Source organism: Triticum dicoccoides, chromosome 4A (assembly GCF_002162155.2).
Source record: "Triticum dicoccoides isolate Atlit2015 ecotype Zavitan chromosome 4A, WEW_v2.0, whole genome shotgun sequence".
NCBI classification, from domain to species: domain Eukaryota; kingdom Viridiplantae; phylum Streptophyta; class Magnoliopsida; order Poales; family Poaceae; genus Triticum; species Triticum dicoccoides.
The window spans coordinates 22,266,082-22,278,492 of NC_041386.1; the positions used below are offsets into that span (position 1 = coordinate 22,266,082).

General features: G+C 45.6%; 1 protein-coding gene and 1 non-coding gene across 2 annotated transcripts; both read right to left on the reverse strand.

Moving 5' to 3' along the window:
• Window positions 1–862: 862 nt before the first annotated feature.
• LOC119290099 lies at window positions 863–1,059 on the reverse strand. Its single transcript, XR_005141704.1, has one exon. It is a non-coding gene; the product is annotated as a U2 spliceosomal RNA (small nuclear RNA).
• Window positions 1,060–1,802: 743 nt separating this feature from the next.
• Window positions 1,803–10,548, reverse strand: LOC119284697 (serine/threonine-protein kinase EDR1-like). The gene is made up of 13 exons (XM_037563851.1): window positions 9,878–10,548; window positions 8,532–8,954; window positions 6,720–6,823; window positions 5,304–6,559; window positions 5,012–5,052; window positions 4,776–4,844; window positions 4,563–4,663; window positions 3,798–3,876; window positions 3,621–3,719; window positions 3,454–3,522; window positions 3,293–3,342; window positions 2,527–2,703; window positions 1,803–2,414 (listed from the first exon to the last, which is right to left on the reverse strand). Exons 1-13 carry the CDS (start codon window positions 10,304–10,306, stop codon window positions 2,276–2,278), a joined length of 3,036 nt encoding a protein of 1,011 aa, XP_037419748.1. The 5' UTR covers window positions 10,307–10,548; the 3' UTR covers window positions 1,803–2,275.
• Window positions 10,549–12,411: the final 1,863 nt, after the last annotated feature.

Below are 12,411 nucleotides of genomic sequence, written 5' to 3' on the forward strand. Positions count from 1 at the left end.
GATTGATTTTCAAATTCATCCCCAACCATAAGACCGATCGCCTCGCTGGAGTAGGATCTGAAGAAATTTTATTCAGCGCCACCATCGCCGCCGCCGAAGCCGACGATGAACAGCCTAAAAATCTAAATTACGAGAGTAAAAAAGATCCACACGCGTGGATCCGGCGAGCCCCTCACCACTGACGACCAAGGCTGTTGCCGGAGGGCGGCGGCGGTGAAGACTCCTCGCGGCAGCAAGGGCGTCTGTTCTTCCTTCGAGGAAGTATTTATAGGCCTAAAAAGGTTGCGCGGTGGAGAGATATTTTTGGAAAATGAGTATGCATTTTAATGGTGCGAGAGTATCATACCTATTCCACTTTTTATTCACAAATTCAGTTATCTATTTCTATTTATATCTCACGATATTTGTAGTCTGTTATCCAAACCCCTGCATTAGTTTCAGAAGATTGAAAACATTAAGGGTACATTAATGGTGTGTACTAGAACAAGCATACGATTTATATGTAGTAATCGAGGTGAGCTTTGATAATGTCCATGTATGTCAAGCCCCGACATTGGTTTCTGAAGATTAGAAGCAGAGGAGAGGATATAGGAATGAATCAACGAATCCTGTGCGTCGACAGATTTGGGGCGCACACACAAACAATCGAGTAAGAGGAGTAGATACTAGGTTTCCTAAGACACCAAAAAAATTGGCCCTGTTTATTCTGACAGTGTGTGATTTTAGTTAGCATCAAGTACAAGCTGCGTATTTTAAAAGAGGTGATTTGAATCATATGATTAAAAAATGTCAGGCTTTCAGCCGTCCTCAATTCTGAAGAAAGCCGTCAGGCACAAAAGAACAAATTTTCATTTCGCTTTGGTTGGGGTGCGCCAGGCCCAGCCAGCAGTGCAACGGCTGGGCGACACACAAGGGCCCCAGTAGCAAGCTACTGTGGTGGGCCCTCCCCCATAAAAAATAAATTTAATATCGTTGTGGACACATGGCCCACATATCAGATATTAAACTGATAAGAACAGATACTACACTTGATCTTAGCCAAAAGGCCGAGAAAGGTATGCCTCTCCCTTCTGCCGTGGGTCTGGTTATATAGCGCGTCTTCGACTCCCCTCCACCTTGGCTGGGCGAGGTGGGACTAAACGAGAGAGCGCAGCGCAGCTCTCTGTTCCGTTCGTTGTTTCGAGAGGCTCTGGTCGGTTTACTTGGGCCGTAGTTGAATAAGGCCCAACATAGATGGATTGCTGATTCCCGTAGCATGGCCCGACAGCGGAACTTGCCTATTTTCATCTTCGGATGGCGGCAACGCAAGACTGAGAAGGTAAACTCCGTTGATCGAGTTTGCGCCAATGGCTTCTCAAAAAAAAAAAAAAAAAGGCGGCAATGGTGTCGTGGGTAGGGGTAGAGGTCAGCGGCCGACGAGTGCCGACCTCTTGTGGTGCGACCGTGCATGTAGCACAACACCGGCGCACGGCTAGCAGGAGTAACAGCGGCGAGCGGGGACGGTCAGCATCTTTCCGGGTTATAGGGTTGCATTTGCACATATGTGAGGATCTCAAATCTGTCAACGCACGGGTTATGGTTATATCCGCCGTCCAAAGATGAAAATAGGCACCAGTTCTTGGAGCACAGCATGTTAAAGCATGATGTAGTAAACCGAACGCTGGTCCCCAGCTGACCGATCGCACAAACCTGCAAGTAATCTGCCAAGAGGGTTTTGCTCAAGGCGGTGACGTCGATCGGCTTCGTCCAACATGCATGGTGGTGTCTCCTGTTATTCTTGACTGCACAAGTTAACGGATGTATAACAGTCAGTGCCGGTGGGCGACAGCCCGAGACAGCAACATGAACAGAACAGGTGTACTATATCTTTTACAAGCACAGTGTGACTAATTTAGCTGATACACTAGTAAGCACAGCCAGATATACTACTCGCTCCGTTATGAAATATATGACGTTTAAGCAGTTCAAATTGAATTGCTTAAACGTCATATGTTTCGTAACTGAGGGAGTACATACTAATTTAACTGATTCACTAGCTTCCTGGAGGAGGGCTCGCACCCGGTTGCCACACGCAACGGGAAAGACGAAACGCGGGTCTCTTCTCTTCTGCCGACTGTTGCCTCATGGGCCACTCTGTAAGTAAGTAAATACTCTATGGTTGCCGCGGCGGCAGGACATGCCTACCACATCTGGGCTGGGGCGCTCAAACTAATATACAACGCGCTCACATTTGCAGGCCGCAGCAATGAACGAATTCCTCGATAACTCTCCTCTGTCATGGGGTAGAGGAGTTCACCCAGATCTCTTGGGGCACAGGGGTGCTCTGCGTCTCCGCAGGAGAGGGGCTGACAAGCCTTTGGACCGTCTTCAGAGCAGTTGTTAACTGCGCAAATGAAGGGCGCAGATTCGGATCCCTGGAGATCCATAAACCAGATAACAGTAGAATCAGCGACATATTTCTGAGTTGTCAATTAAGACCTAAACAGGAAGATATGAGAAAAGAGTGCTCTGGAAACTCAGACTTACTTCTGCCAGCACTCCCATATGATCCTAGCGACTAGAGGATCGATTTCCTTGGGGATATCAAGCCTTCGGTCCTGGAAGCCAACTGCTCCCACGACTTGCATCGGGTTCATCCCACCCCACGGCATTCTTAGTGTTGCCAGCTCCCACAAGATGACACCAAAGCTGTAGACATCACACCTGCATTCCCAGTAATGGTTGAGTAAGATTAACTAAGATGCGACACCACTTGAGGAAAAAAGAAAAGGAAAAGAAGATGAACGAAACAAGCTGAAGGACTAATGGTCCTTCTAAAGTATAGGAGCAATATTGTATCCCATCACAACTCTAGGAGTCAAAACTGAGAACAAGCCTTTGAAGGATAGTCACACACGCACATAGTCGTTATATACCAACATACAGTGTGTGTTTTTATAGCTTACCAGGTTTGCCACCTGGTACCAAAATACAGTGTTAGATCTGTTATCCAGTATTATTTTCATGTCAATGTTGGTGTGGTGTCTACGATACTGCTCTGTAAACACTAAACGGCACCGGAGCCAATTGACAGCTATCGTTATTTTCTGGTTCAAGCTTGGGTAATGTTACTTTGTTTATACTCTTAACATATAAAGCAAGGGTTACCCTCCTTGCTTGAAAAAAATGAAAACACAACAATTCAAATGGGAAGATCTCTCTTTCACATGGACTATTCTGAATGAATAAGTAAACGAGACTTGCAAGGACATGAAGAAAACAGTTAGAATGAAATGCATCAAGAATCACTCACTTTTCATTTGATTGCTCATTCCGCAAGACCTCAGGTGCCATCCACTCAGGCTGGTGGAATAAAATTTTAGATTAAAAACAAGAACTAGTAAGTATTTAGTGTGACTAAAGAAACTGAAAATCGCCCCGTAATAGTACAGATTAGAGGTGCTAATTACTTACAGTTCCAGCAGTTGATTTGGATGATAAAAATGTGCTGTGCTTCAAGCGTGAAAGTCCAAAATCACAAACCTGCCTCATATCATTGGTGAACCAACAGACCAAACCCAACATTAATATGACTACGAGCCATCAAGTTCTAATTGTTAAAATGCAAAAAGAGAACACACCTTGACATTCCAATTATTGTCGACCAGCAAGTTAGGTGATTTAAGATCCCGGTGAACAATTGTTGGTACACTAGTGTGCAGGCAATTCATGCCCTTGGCCTAATGAGAAAACAGTCATCTACATAAGCAGGGGCAAACAAACAAAATGGCAAAAAATTATGGAAGATTTTTCCATACCACATCAATGGCCATCTTAATCCTCCGCTTCTCGTCAATTTGGCAGCCAGGACGGTGAAGGATCTTATATAAACTTCCCCTAAGCAATAAAATAACAATGAAATCAAGGATGGACCATCAAAGTTGAACCAATAAATCCATTCTAGACTTGCTTAAGACTGGAACACAAGTTACATGACATTATGCTAGAGCCATATGCCACCTCCAGTAAACCAAAATACTTCTGTTCATCAGATTTTATGAATCCAACTAACAGAAGTATTTTCTCAACAAAGTACTCCCTCCGTCCGAAAATACTTGTCATCAAAATGGACAAAAAAAGATGTATCTAGAACTAAAATACGTCTAGATACATCCCCTTTTATCCATTTTGATGACAAGTATTTCCAGGCGGAGGGAGTAGCATGTAGCACCTTCAGTATTAGGTGCCAATTCAAAGCTAGGTGTTCAAAGGAACTTCTCATGTAGGAATTTCTTCAATGATATCTGTACCCAGATACTTCTAAGCAGTGGCGTAGCAAGCCTACCCAAGGAGCCCGGGCAAGGTCTACTCACTGGAACGCTGGCAACCATTGGCCCCAATAACATCACTACTAATCCCCTAGATAACAACAATATTTAAGAGAGACTAGCCAGAGCAGCCCAGGCAGCTGCCCGGGTCAGGAGCTAGCTCCACCCCTGCTTCTAAGTTGTAACTTGATTCAGGAAAAGCATGAGATTATACTAAGATATGCATAAAATAAGATAGATACAAAACTGGTATACCTTGGAAGATACTCAGATACAATAGATAAGTTTGGAGGGCGTGTAACAGCACCCATAAAGAGAACGATATTTGGATGACGCAGTCGACGCATAATCCGCACCTTGCAAAGAGAATATATGCAATTACAAAAAGAAGTGCATCAAGAATGAACTAAACCAGAATATATAGTATACACTGAGTACTCTTGGAAAAAAACGTATAATTTCACCTACTTCACTTCGAAATTCATCCAAAGCATCGCCATAGAAATCTTGATCCAAGAATTTCTTCACAGCTACTTCCTGCAAATTAACAGAAAGTTCAGTGCGCTGACAGAACCAACTTAAGAAGGAAAAAGTGAAGATGGTCCATGATTTGGTCTCTAATCATGTCGACCATTTCATGCATGAAACATCCTGTAAAAAGGACCAATCTCAGGATATACAAACAAAGGGAAATAACTGCTTACTGTTCCATTCCAATCAGCACGGTATACCTCGCCATATGAACCTATTGGAAGGAGGAAGCAATTCATTCAATTATTTCTCATGGAGAACTACAAAGATGCAAGTTCGCAACAAATTGGCTCTTAATAGCGCAAAGATTAGAAGTACATAACTGAGCCACACTAATAATTTGACAGTGTATGACAGTATAATATAAATATATAAATATTTCTCCCTAAACCTAAGAGTGTCAGTTCAACTTGTTAGTGCAAAGGGCAGTAAGGAACACATCAAAACTTGGTTGCAAAGAAATACCTAAGCCAATCCGTTCACCAATCACAAGATCTTCCCAGAGAATTTCACATTCAGAAACATCATCGAACACGCAATCAAGCCTGTGTGACCTGGCAGAGGATGGTGAAACAGATTCTGAATTTCTTGATGGCATCGACACATCCATGAATCTGTCAAGTGGAGATTTCTTTGGATCAGGAGGCAACTTCTTATGGTCTTGCTTTCCGTCGAAGTTATGTTCACGTTCTTTTGCTTGGTTCTGAACTGAATTAGTCGGAACCCTTCGTTCAGTAGAATCACCCCATTTATGTCTTCCAAATGGTGGTTGATCCTCCAGTCTAGAACCTGTAGGACCTTTGCTCAAATCACCACGCATAGCCATTTCAGCAGCCTTCCCAATCTCAGCTACAGAAGGCATCTTCATGGCAGAGGAACCAGCCATAAAACTGTCATTATTGTGAGCTGACACTGCATGTGATCCATCATTGCGTGCTCCAATATTAAGATTAATATTATTTGCAGCAGATCGTGGCACCTGCGGCGATGATACAACATTATCACCAACATTCCTACGTGCAAATGAGTCCTGAACATAGTTGTACTGCTTGTTGTTGGAAACATCATTGTACGGGGACCAGTTTTTCATAACCAATCTTTGCTGTGGCCTTCCAGTGCTAGGGACTACATTTTCTCTACGCCTTTGTAACTCGTTGTTTCTATTATCTGGCCCGTTGAATGGTACTGAAGCTTTCTTTGGCTCAATACGCCCAAAAGGATTAAGCTCAGCAAATAGGTTATTAGACTCTGTATTTTCCTGGTGACCTGGGCTTAGTTTTATATTCCTGGCCCCAGGATGTTCTCCACCTGGGGGTACAACTTTATGCTGTGATGATGTACCAGCAGAAGTCGACGGCTCGTCCGATTGTGCATGAGGAACTAATGTCCAAGAACCATCAAAAACATCTGCAGCGGTAACAGATGGTGTACCACTGGAAGAGGTTTGTGAATGTGTTATGGCCGCCTCTTTCTCGTATCCAGATTGACTGGCCGATATCCAATCACCACTGTTTAACAAAGGTATTTGGCTACCTTTATGTTCAAGTGGCAATGCATTGGCACCCAGAGTAGGATAAATGGTACTTGATGACCCAGCCATTTGATTCAGTCCAGGTTTCTGGCCAAGTTTATGGTTGGAATTTGACGAACTGCCCTTCCAACTTAAGACATCTGCTGGAATAAGAGCACCAGGAGCAGCCATCAGATCTACCAAAAACTCCCTGCAGGTTGCAGCACAAAAACTATTTAGCAAATTTGACAAAACAAATGAATTAAAATATATCGGCAATAGTTGTAACAGATGAACAATGCACTTGGATTGTGTTTCCCTGAGAAATTACTATGACGTGAATAAATCACAATGCCCAATCTTGTCAATACCTTTCTTTGTCCACCTTTATTATGTTAACAGCATCATCCTCATCACCAGTGTAATTACTCCCTTTGACAAGTTTGCATGGAATGCCAACACTATCAGCAAGAATCTGCACAAAGAGCCACATGAGCTATAAGAATGCTATGTATGTTAGGCAAGTGAACAGATCTAGTGCTATCTTCAATATATTTGGGTTTTTCTGCATTTGCTCTTGACTCTTAAGCACTGTCAGTTTATTTTTATACAGAAAGGGGAAATTCATCAATTAGTAATGAATACAGTACCAAGATGTTGCTCCTGCTGTCTGATAGGCTCATGAAGAAACACATGTAAACACATAATAACCCACTCAAATGGCCAACTACATCAATAATTTGGTATGCTTCCACAGACATGGTGACATCAGTCAATCTTGTAACAAGCTACAAAGATACTTCTTTCACAAGATATAACATAGGTAAGCACGTGGCATGTAGTGATTATTAAATAACTAAACATGTCAAACAACGAAGGAAGTATTTTAGGTGAAGATTGATCCTCCCTTCTATACCAGGCAAAAATGCTGACTAATTTTAATTTTTAAAGCAAGACATCCTAAATTAGACAGAGAACAAATTTATACTGATATTATCTACGAGTGCACACATCGTAATAACCAAAAGAGTTCAAGTATGGAAGTTGTCCAAACCAAAGCCCGGTGGAACCATCATACTATCTCTTAGATGTTTCTTTTCATACCCTCTATTCCGCCACAGCCACATGTTAGGCCCAGGCACCTCTATCCATGTGAAGCCGGTGCTGGTGTCAAGCTGTGTAATGCCGGCTGCAGATGCCGCCTGGGGTCTATATAATTTATTGGTTGCCCAGTTCCAGGTTTGACAATGATAAATAGATGGAAATGGAGCAAGGATAGTGTTTAAACTTAACTTCGGTCAACAAACAGTGAAATAAATGTACACATAGGTTCAAGGTTAACTTCGTGGGTGAGTGAGTCCATTGGCATTAGGTTTTACCATTCTGATCAGGGTGGCTATCGGTATGGGCTTAACATATTTATCCAAGCCATGGACCAGGAACTGGTTAAAGATTGATAAAACTGCACTTTTCAAAGGTCCGCCTGGTATAAATAAGACTGGCAGAGGGATGAAAATGGAGCGGAAACTTCCTGTCCATTCCGTAATAAAATGGAAACAGAGCACAGAAATGGAAACGAAAATTTATACAGCAGCAGCTGAAACGGAAACGGAACGGCGTGTTCCGGCATAACTCCCGCATAAACAGAATTTCGGTATCCGCACATGCGAAAAAATGCATTTATCTTTAGTCTATATGGGCCAGCCCATATACATTTTTGGCCCAACCAAATCATATCCACCAAAAACTTCATCCACTACTCCTGTAATCGTCGTCCCTGACTACACGTTTCCACTCCCATCCTCCACGCCTGCTCACCGTCAAACCTTGTTGCCTCTTCTTTGGCGCATAACCTAACAAGTTTGTCGGTTTGGTTGTGTTTTTTTGTATGGTCCAAGAGGTTTTCGAGTTCTTTCAAACTTTCGCTTTTGTATCGTGTCCGCATCGTATTTGCTCTGTATTCGTTTCCGGCAATATCTGCTTCCGTAATCATCTCCAGTATTTCTGTATTTGTTTCCGCTTCTGCTAAGAAATACGAAAACAAATGTGGCGGCACTCAGTTCTGTCACTTCCGCTCCGTTTTCAGCCGAGTGAGAGATGTTCTACAATTCTGAGGGAACAACAGGGGCACTACACGTGCACTTCCCGACATACACACATAGAGAGGGAGGGAGGGAGCTGACCTTGAAAAGTAGGGCACGGTGACGAGACAACCCTAATTTAATGCAGCCAATTGGCAGCAAGCTAGTATGTAGTGAGGTTCTCAGCTGAGTACTTGTCTCCAACCACCTTGCAAGCATAGCATTTGCATCTTTCACAGGTCCACCAAGATTATCTGTAACAAGATCAGCTATCCTTTGCACTAGGAGTGTAATATTTGCAACAGGGAAGTCCAACAATATGCATTGCGCCACTTGCTCCATCTCCTGCAAGGCAGTATCAACTGCACGGTTGATTACGATGACTTCAAAGCCCAGGTCCCCGATGCCTGTTTGAAGGTCTTCTAGTGATGGCATCTTCCCCTGCCTAGAGGCCTCCATGGAGGGGTCAAATATGTCGTAGAAACCATCGACAACTTTCTCATGATAATCGAGGCAGTTGTAGTCCTGGAAATCAGAATGGATCACAATTGTAAATACACTCACAGAGAATTTGAGATTAATTAATAAATCAAAGAGGAAAAGACGCGGATATTTGCCTAGCCAAGGAGAATAGCTACAACAACAAAGCAGCAGTGAATAGCATCTGGCACACTAAGTATATGAATGACATCAAAACAGCACGTAGAAAAACAGCTAGATGCGATCCAGCAGCGAATATTTTTTACAAATGGACAGCACATTTTGTTGAATGTTGAGCATGTAAGCTGAATTGCGGTCAGGAAAGAACACCAATATCTGTCTTCTCTCTATAAATAGGAAGCAGTAACAAATAGCATATCTATAGCTTTGATGTGGTCGAGCAAGCCTGTTGTTGCTACCACAAGCACCTCTAGCCTGAATCATCCATATTGCCTTCTTATTACTTTCTACTTCTGCAGTAGCTTGTAGCACCTCTCCTCTTATGTGATTTTGACTGTGGACCCAGGTGAAGCTTGCCAGCAAACCAGATCTAGCTACTCTTCTTCTTCCGTTTTGCGAATTATCCAGATCTAGCTACTGCCCACTACTATCCAACAACCCCCATTGACCTAGTTTAAATGTGAATATAGTGACATGAACAGAAAAGCTTTACTTATATTCCAACTAAAAAACTTTACTAATTCAGACAATGATAGATAAACTTAGTAGTATCATGGATTAAAATGGTAAATGGTGGAGGTTAACTAGCAAGCAAATAGCACCACCGGAATCTGGCTCGACATTTGTTTGAACCATGAATCTTGCTCCACATTAAGTGCGTCAATTCTGAAAACTGGCGTAATTAAGCAACCGCAACCTAATGGTGCTACTATCTCATTAGAGAACTGCGCGGTTCAGCATTCCAGCTCAGCTCGAATGGAATTCGCCGGTGCGGAGTGGAGCCTCACCCAGTAGCGGCGGGAGAGCGAGTCGGCGGTGTGGCCGTCGTCCCGTCCGGCGGCGAAGCGGTCGCCCCCGCCGAGGCTCATGAGCTTGGCGTCCCTGATCTGGTCCCTGTCCCGGTCCCCCGCGCAGTCGCTGTTGGACGCCGACAGCGCCATGGCGAGCTGCATCTGGAACTCCTCCTCCGAGTACATGTAGTCGTCCCCGCCCGCTGCGCCTCCCCCTCCCCCACCAACCCCCGCCGTGGGCGTCGTCGCCACCGGGGCGGAAGGGGACGGGGCGGAGGCCGTCGGCGTCGCCGTGGACAGCGCGGGCGCGGGCGCCGTCCCCGACGGGGAGCTCGCCGGCGAGGTCGACGACGACTGCGGCTGCGACGAGGAGGCGTCGTTGGAACGGTGCTGCCACTTGATCTTGCTCTTGAACAGGTTCTTCATCTCCGCGACTCGCAATCCCCTGCTCGGGCAGGGGCTCCGAGTCTCCCCACCCCAGGTTTTTATCTGGCTGGCCGCGGGGCGCGTGGAGCGACGGTGATCGGCGGGGAGGGGTGGCAGAAAGTCTCCGTGTCGTGATCGCGTCGCCACCGCCAGGAGGAGGGGGACGGGGCGGGGGAAGGTGGGGAAAGCTTGCTCGGTAAGCGAGCGAGCGGGCAGATGTTTCCGAGGGGGGAGACTGCGAAAACGCGGTGCTGTGGGGGTAACCTCCGCTGGGGGCTTTGGGCCGGGTTTCCGGGATGTTTACCCGACGAAACCGCCGGGTTTAGCACGACGCGAGTAAAGTTCACGGGGGCGGCGGGCGGCGGCTGGGGGCGGGGGCCACTGGAGACTGCGACGCGAGTGCAGCAGACGGCGGGGAGCCGGCCGCGGGTCGTGGGCTCGGGCCCGTCTCATGGCGCGGTCATGTGTCGCCTGGGGCACTGAGGCCAACTTCACCGCGCGACCTTAAACGGACGTTCGTTTTGTTCGGATTCTGTCCGTTTGAGTAGCGATTTGGAATCGTGTCCGGGCGTGTCCTAGTATGCTGTAGCCGTGCGCCCACCACGCGGACGCATCCTTTTGCCCTATCCTGTCCGTCAGGGCCAAAAATGCCTAAATTTTCATCAAAACTAGTTTACAACCCAAATATTTGTCTGAAAATTAAAATAGTTTTACGACCCAATTGAAATTGTCTTTAATAAAATATTTTTACAACCAAATCGAAATTGTCTTGACTAAACATAAAATGGACCAATACATCTATTGGTTGCCAATGTGATCCCACACGTGCTCAACCAAGTCATTTTGAAGATTCAAATGAGAGTGCCAATCACGCATCTCACGATGGAATTGAGCAAACTGTTCAAATGTGACCGGGTCTTGGTACAGGGACTCAATATTTTCACCTTGATAGTCAAATCCTTGGTCGAAGATACTCTCATCACGCTCGTCTTCGACGATCATGTTGTGCATGATCACACAAGCAGTCATCACCTCTCAAAGCTTCATTTCATCCCATGACAGTGCAGGGTTTCGAACGATACCCCACCGGGATTGAAGCACACCAAAAGCACGTTCCACATCCTTTCTAACACTCTCTTGCATTTGGGCAAATCTCTTTCTCTTCTCACCTTGGGGTTTCGAGATTGTCTTCACAAAAGTTGACCACTGAGGATATATATCATCTGCTGATAGTATCCCTTATTGTAATGGTGGCCGTTGATCTCAAAGTTGACAGGTGGGGAGTGGCCTTCTGCAAGCCTCGCGAAGACTGGAGAACGCTGCAGCACGTTGATATCATTGTGAGAACCTGCCATGCCGAAGAAAGAATGCCATATCCAAAGATTCTGTGATGCCACCGCTTCTAATATGACAGTGCACGCCTTGACATGCCCTTTGTACTGGCCCTGCCAAGCAAATGGACAGTTCTTCCACTCCCAGTGCATACAATCTATGCTGCCAAGCATGCCTGGAAAGCCTCTAGCTGCGTTGGTCGCCAACAATCTCTCTATATCAGCGACAGTTGGCTGCCTCAAGTACTCTGGGCCAAACACCTCGATCACGGCCTGGCAAAACTTGTACATTGACATCAGACATGTTGTCTCACTCATACGCACATACTCATCCACCAAATCGCCTGGAATTCCATATGCAAGCATGCGGATGGCCGCAGTGCATTTCTGGTAAGAGGAGAATCCAAGCTTGCCAAGGGCATCCGTCTTGCACTCGAAGTATGGGTCATGAGCAACCACTCCCTCTCGGATACGATTGAACATATGCCTTGCCATTCGAAAACGGCGACGGAATTTATCCAGCTTGAAGAGCGGGGTGTTGGCAAAGTAATTGTCATAGAGCAGGGCGTGCCCTCTCTCCCTGTTGCGGTTCAGGTTGGGAGCACGACCAGGGAGTGATCCCCTGTACCGAGGAAGCTGCCGTTGAATGTGGTCGTGAACGACCAGTGCAGCCACCACAATATCTTCATCATTCGACGACGAATCGTCCGATGAACAAAGAAAGTGATGGAAGAAAAACTCGTCTCCACTGTCCATACCTTTGCGGGCAAAATG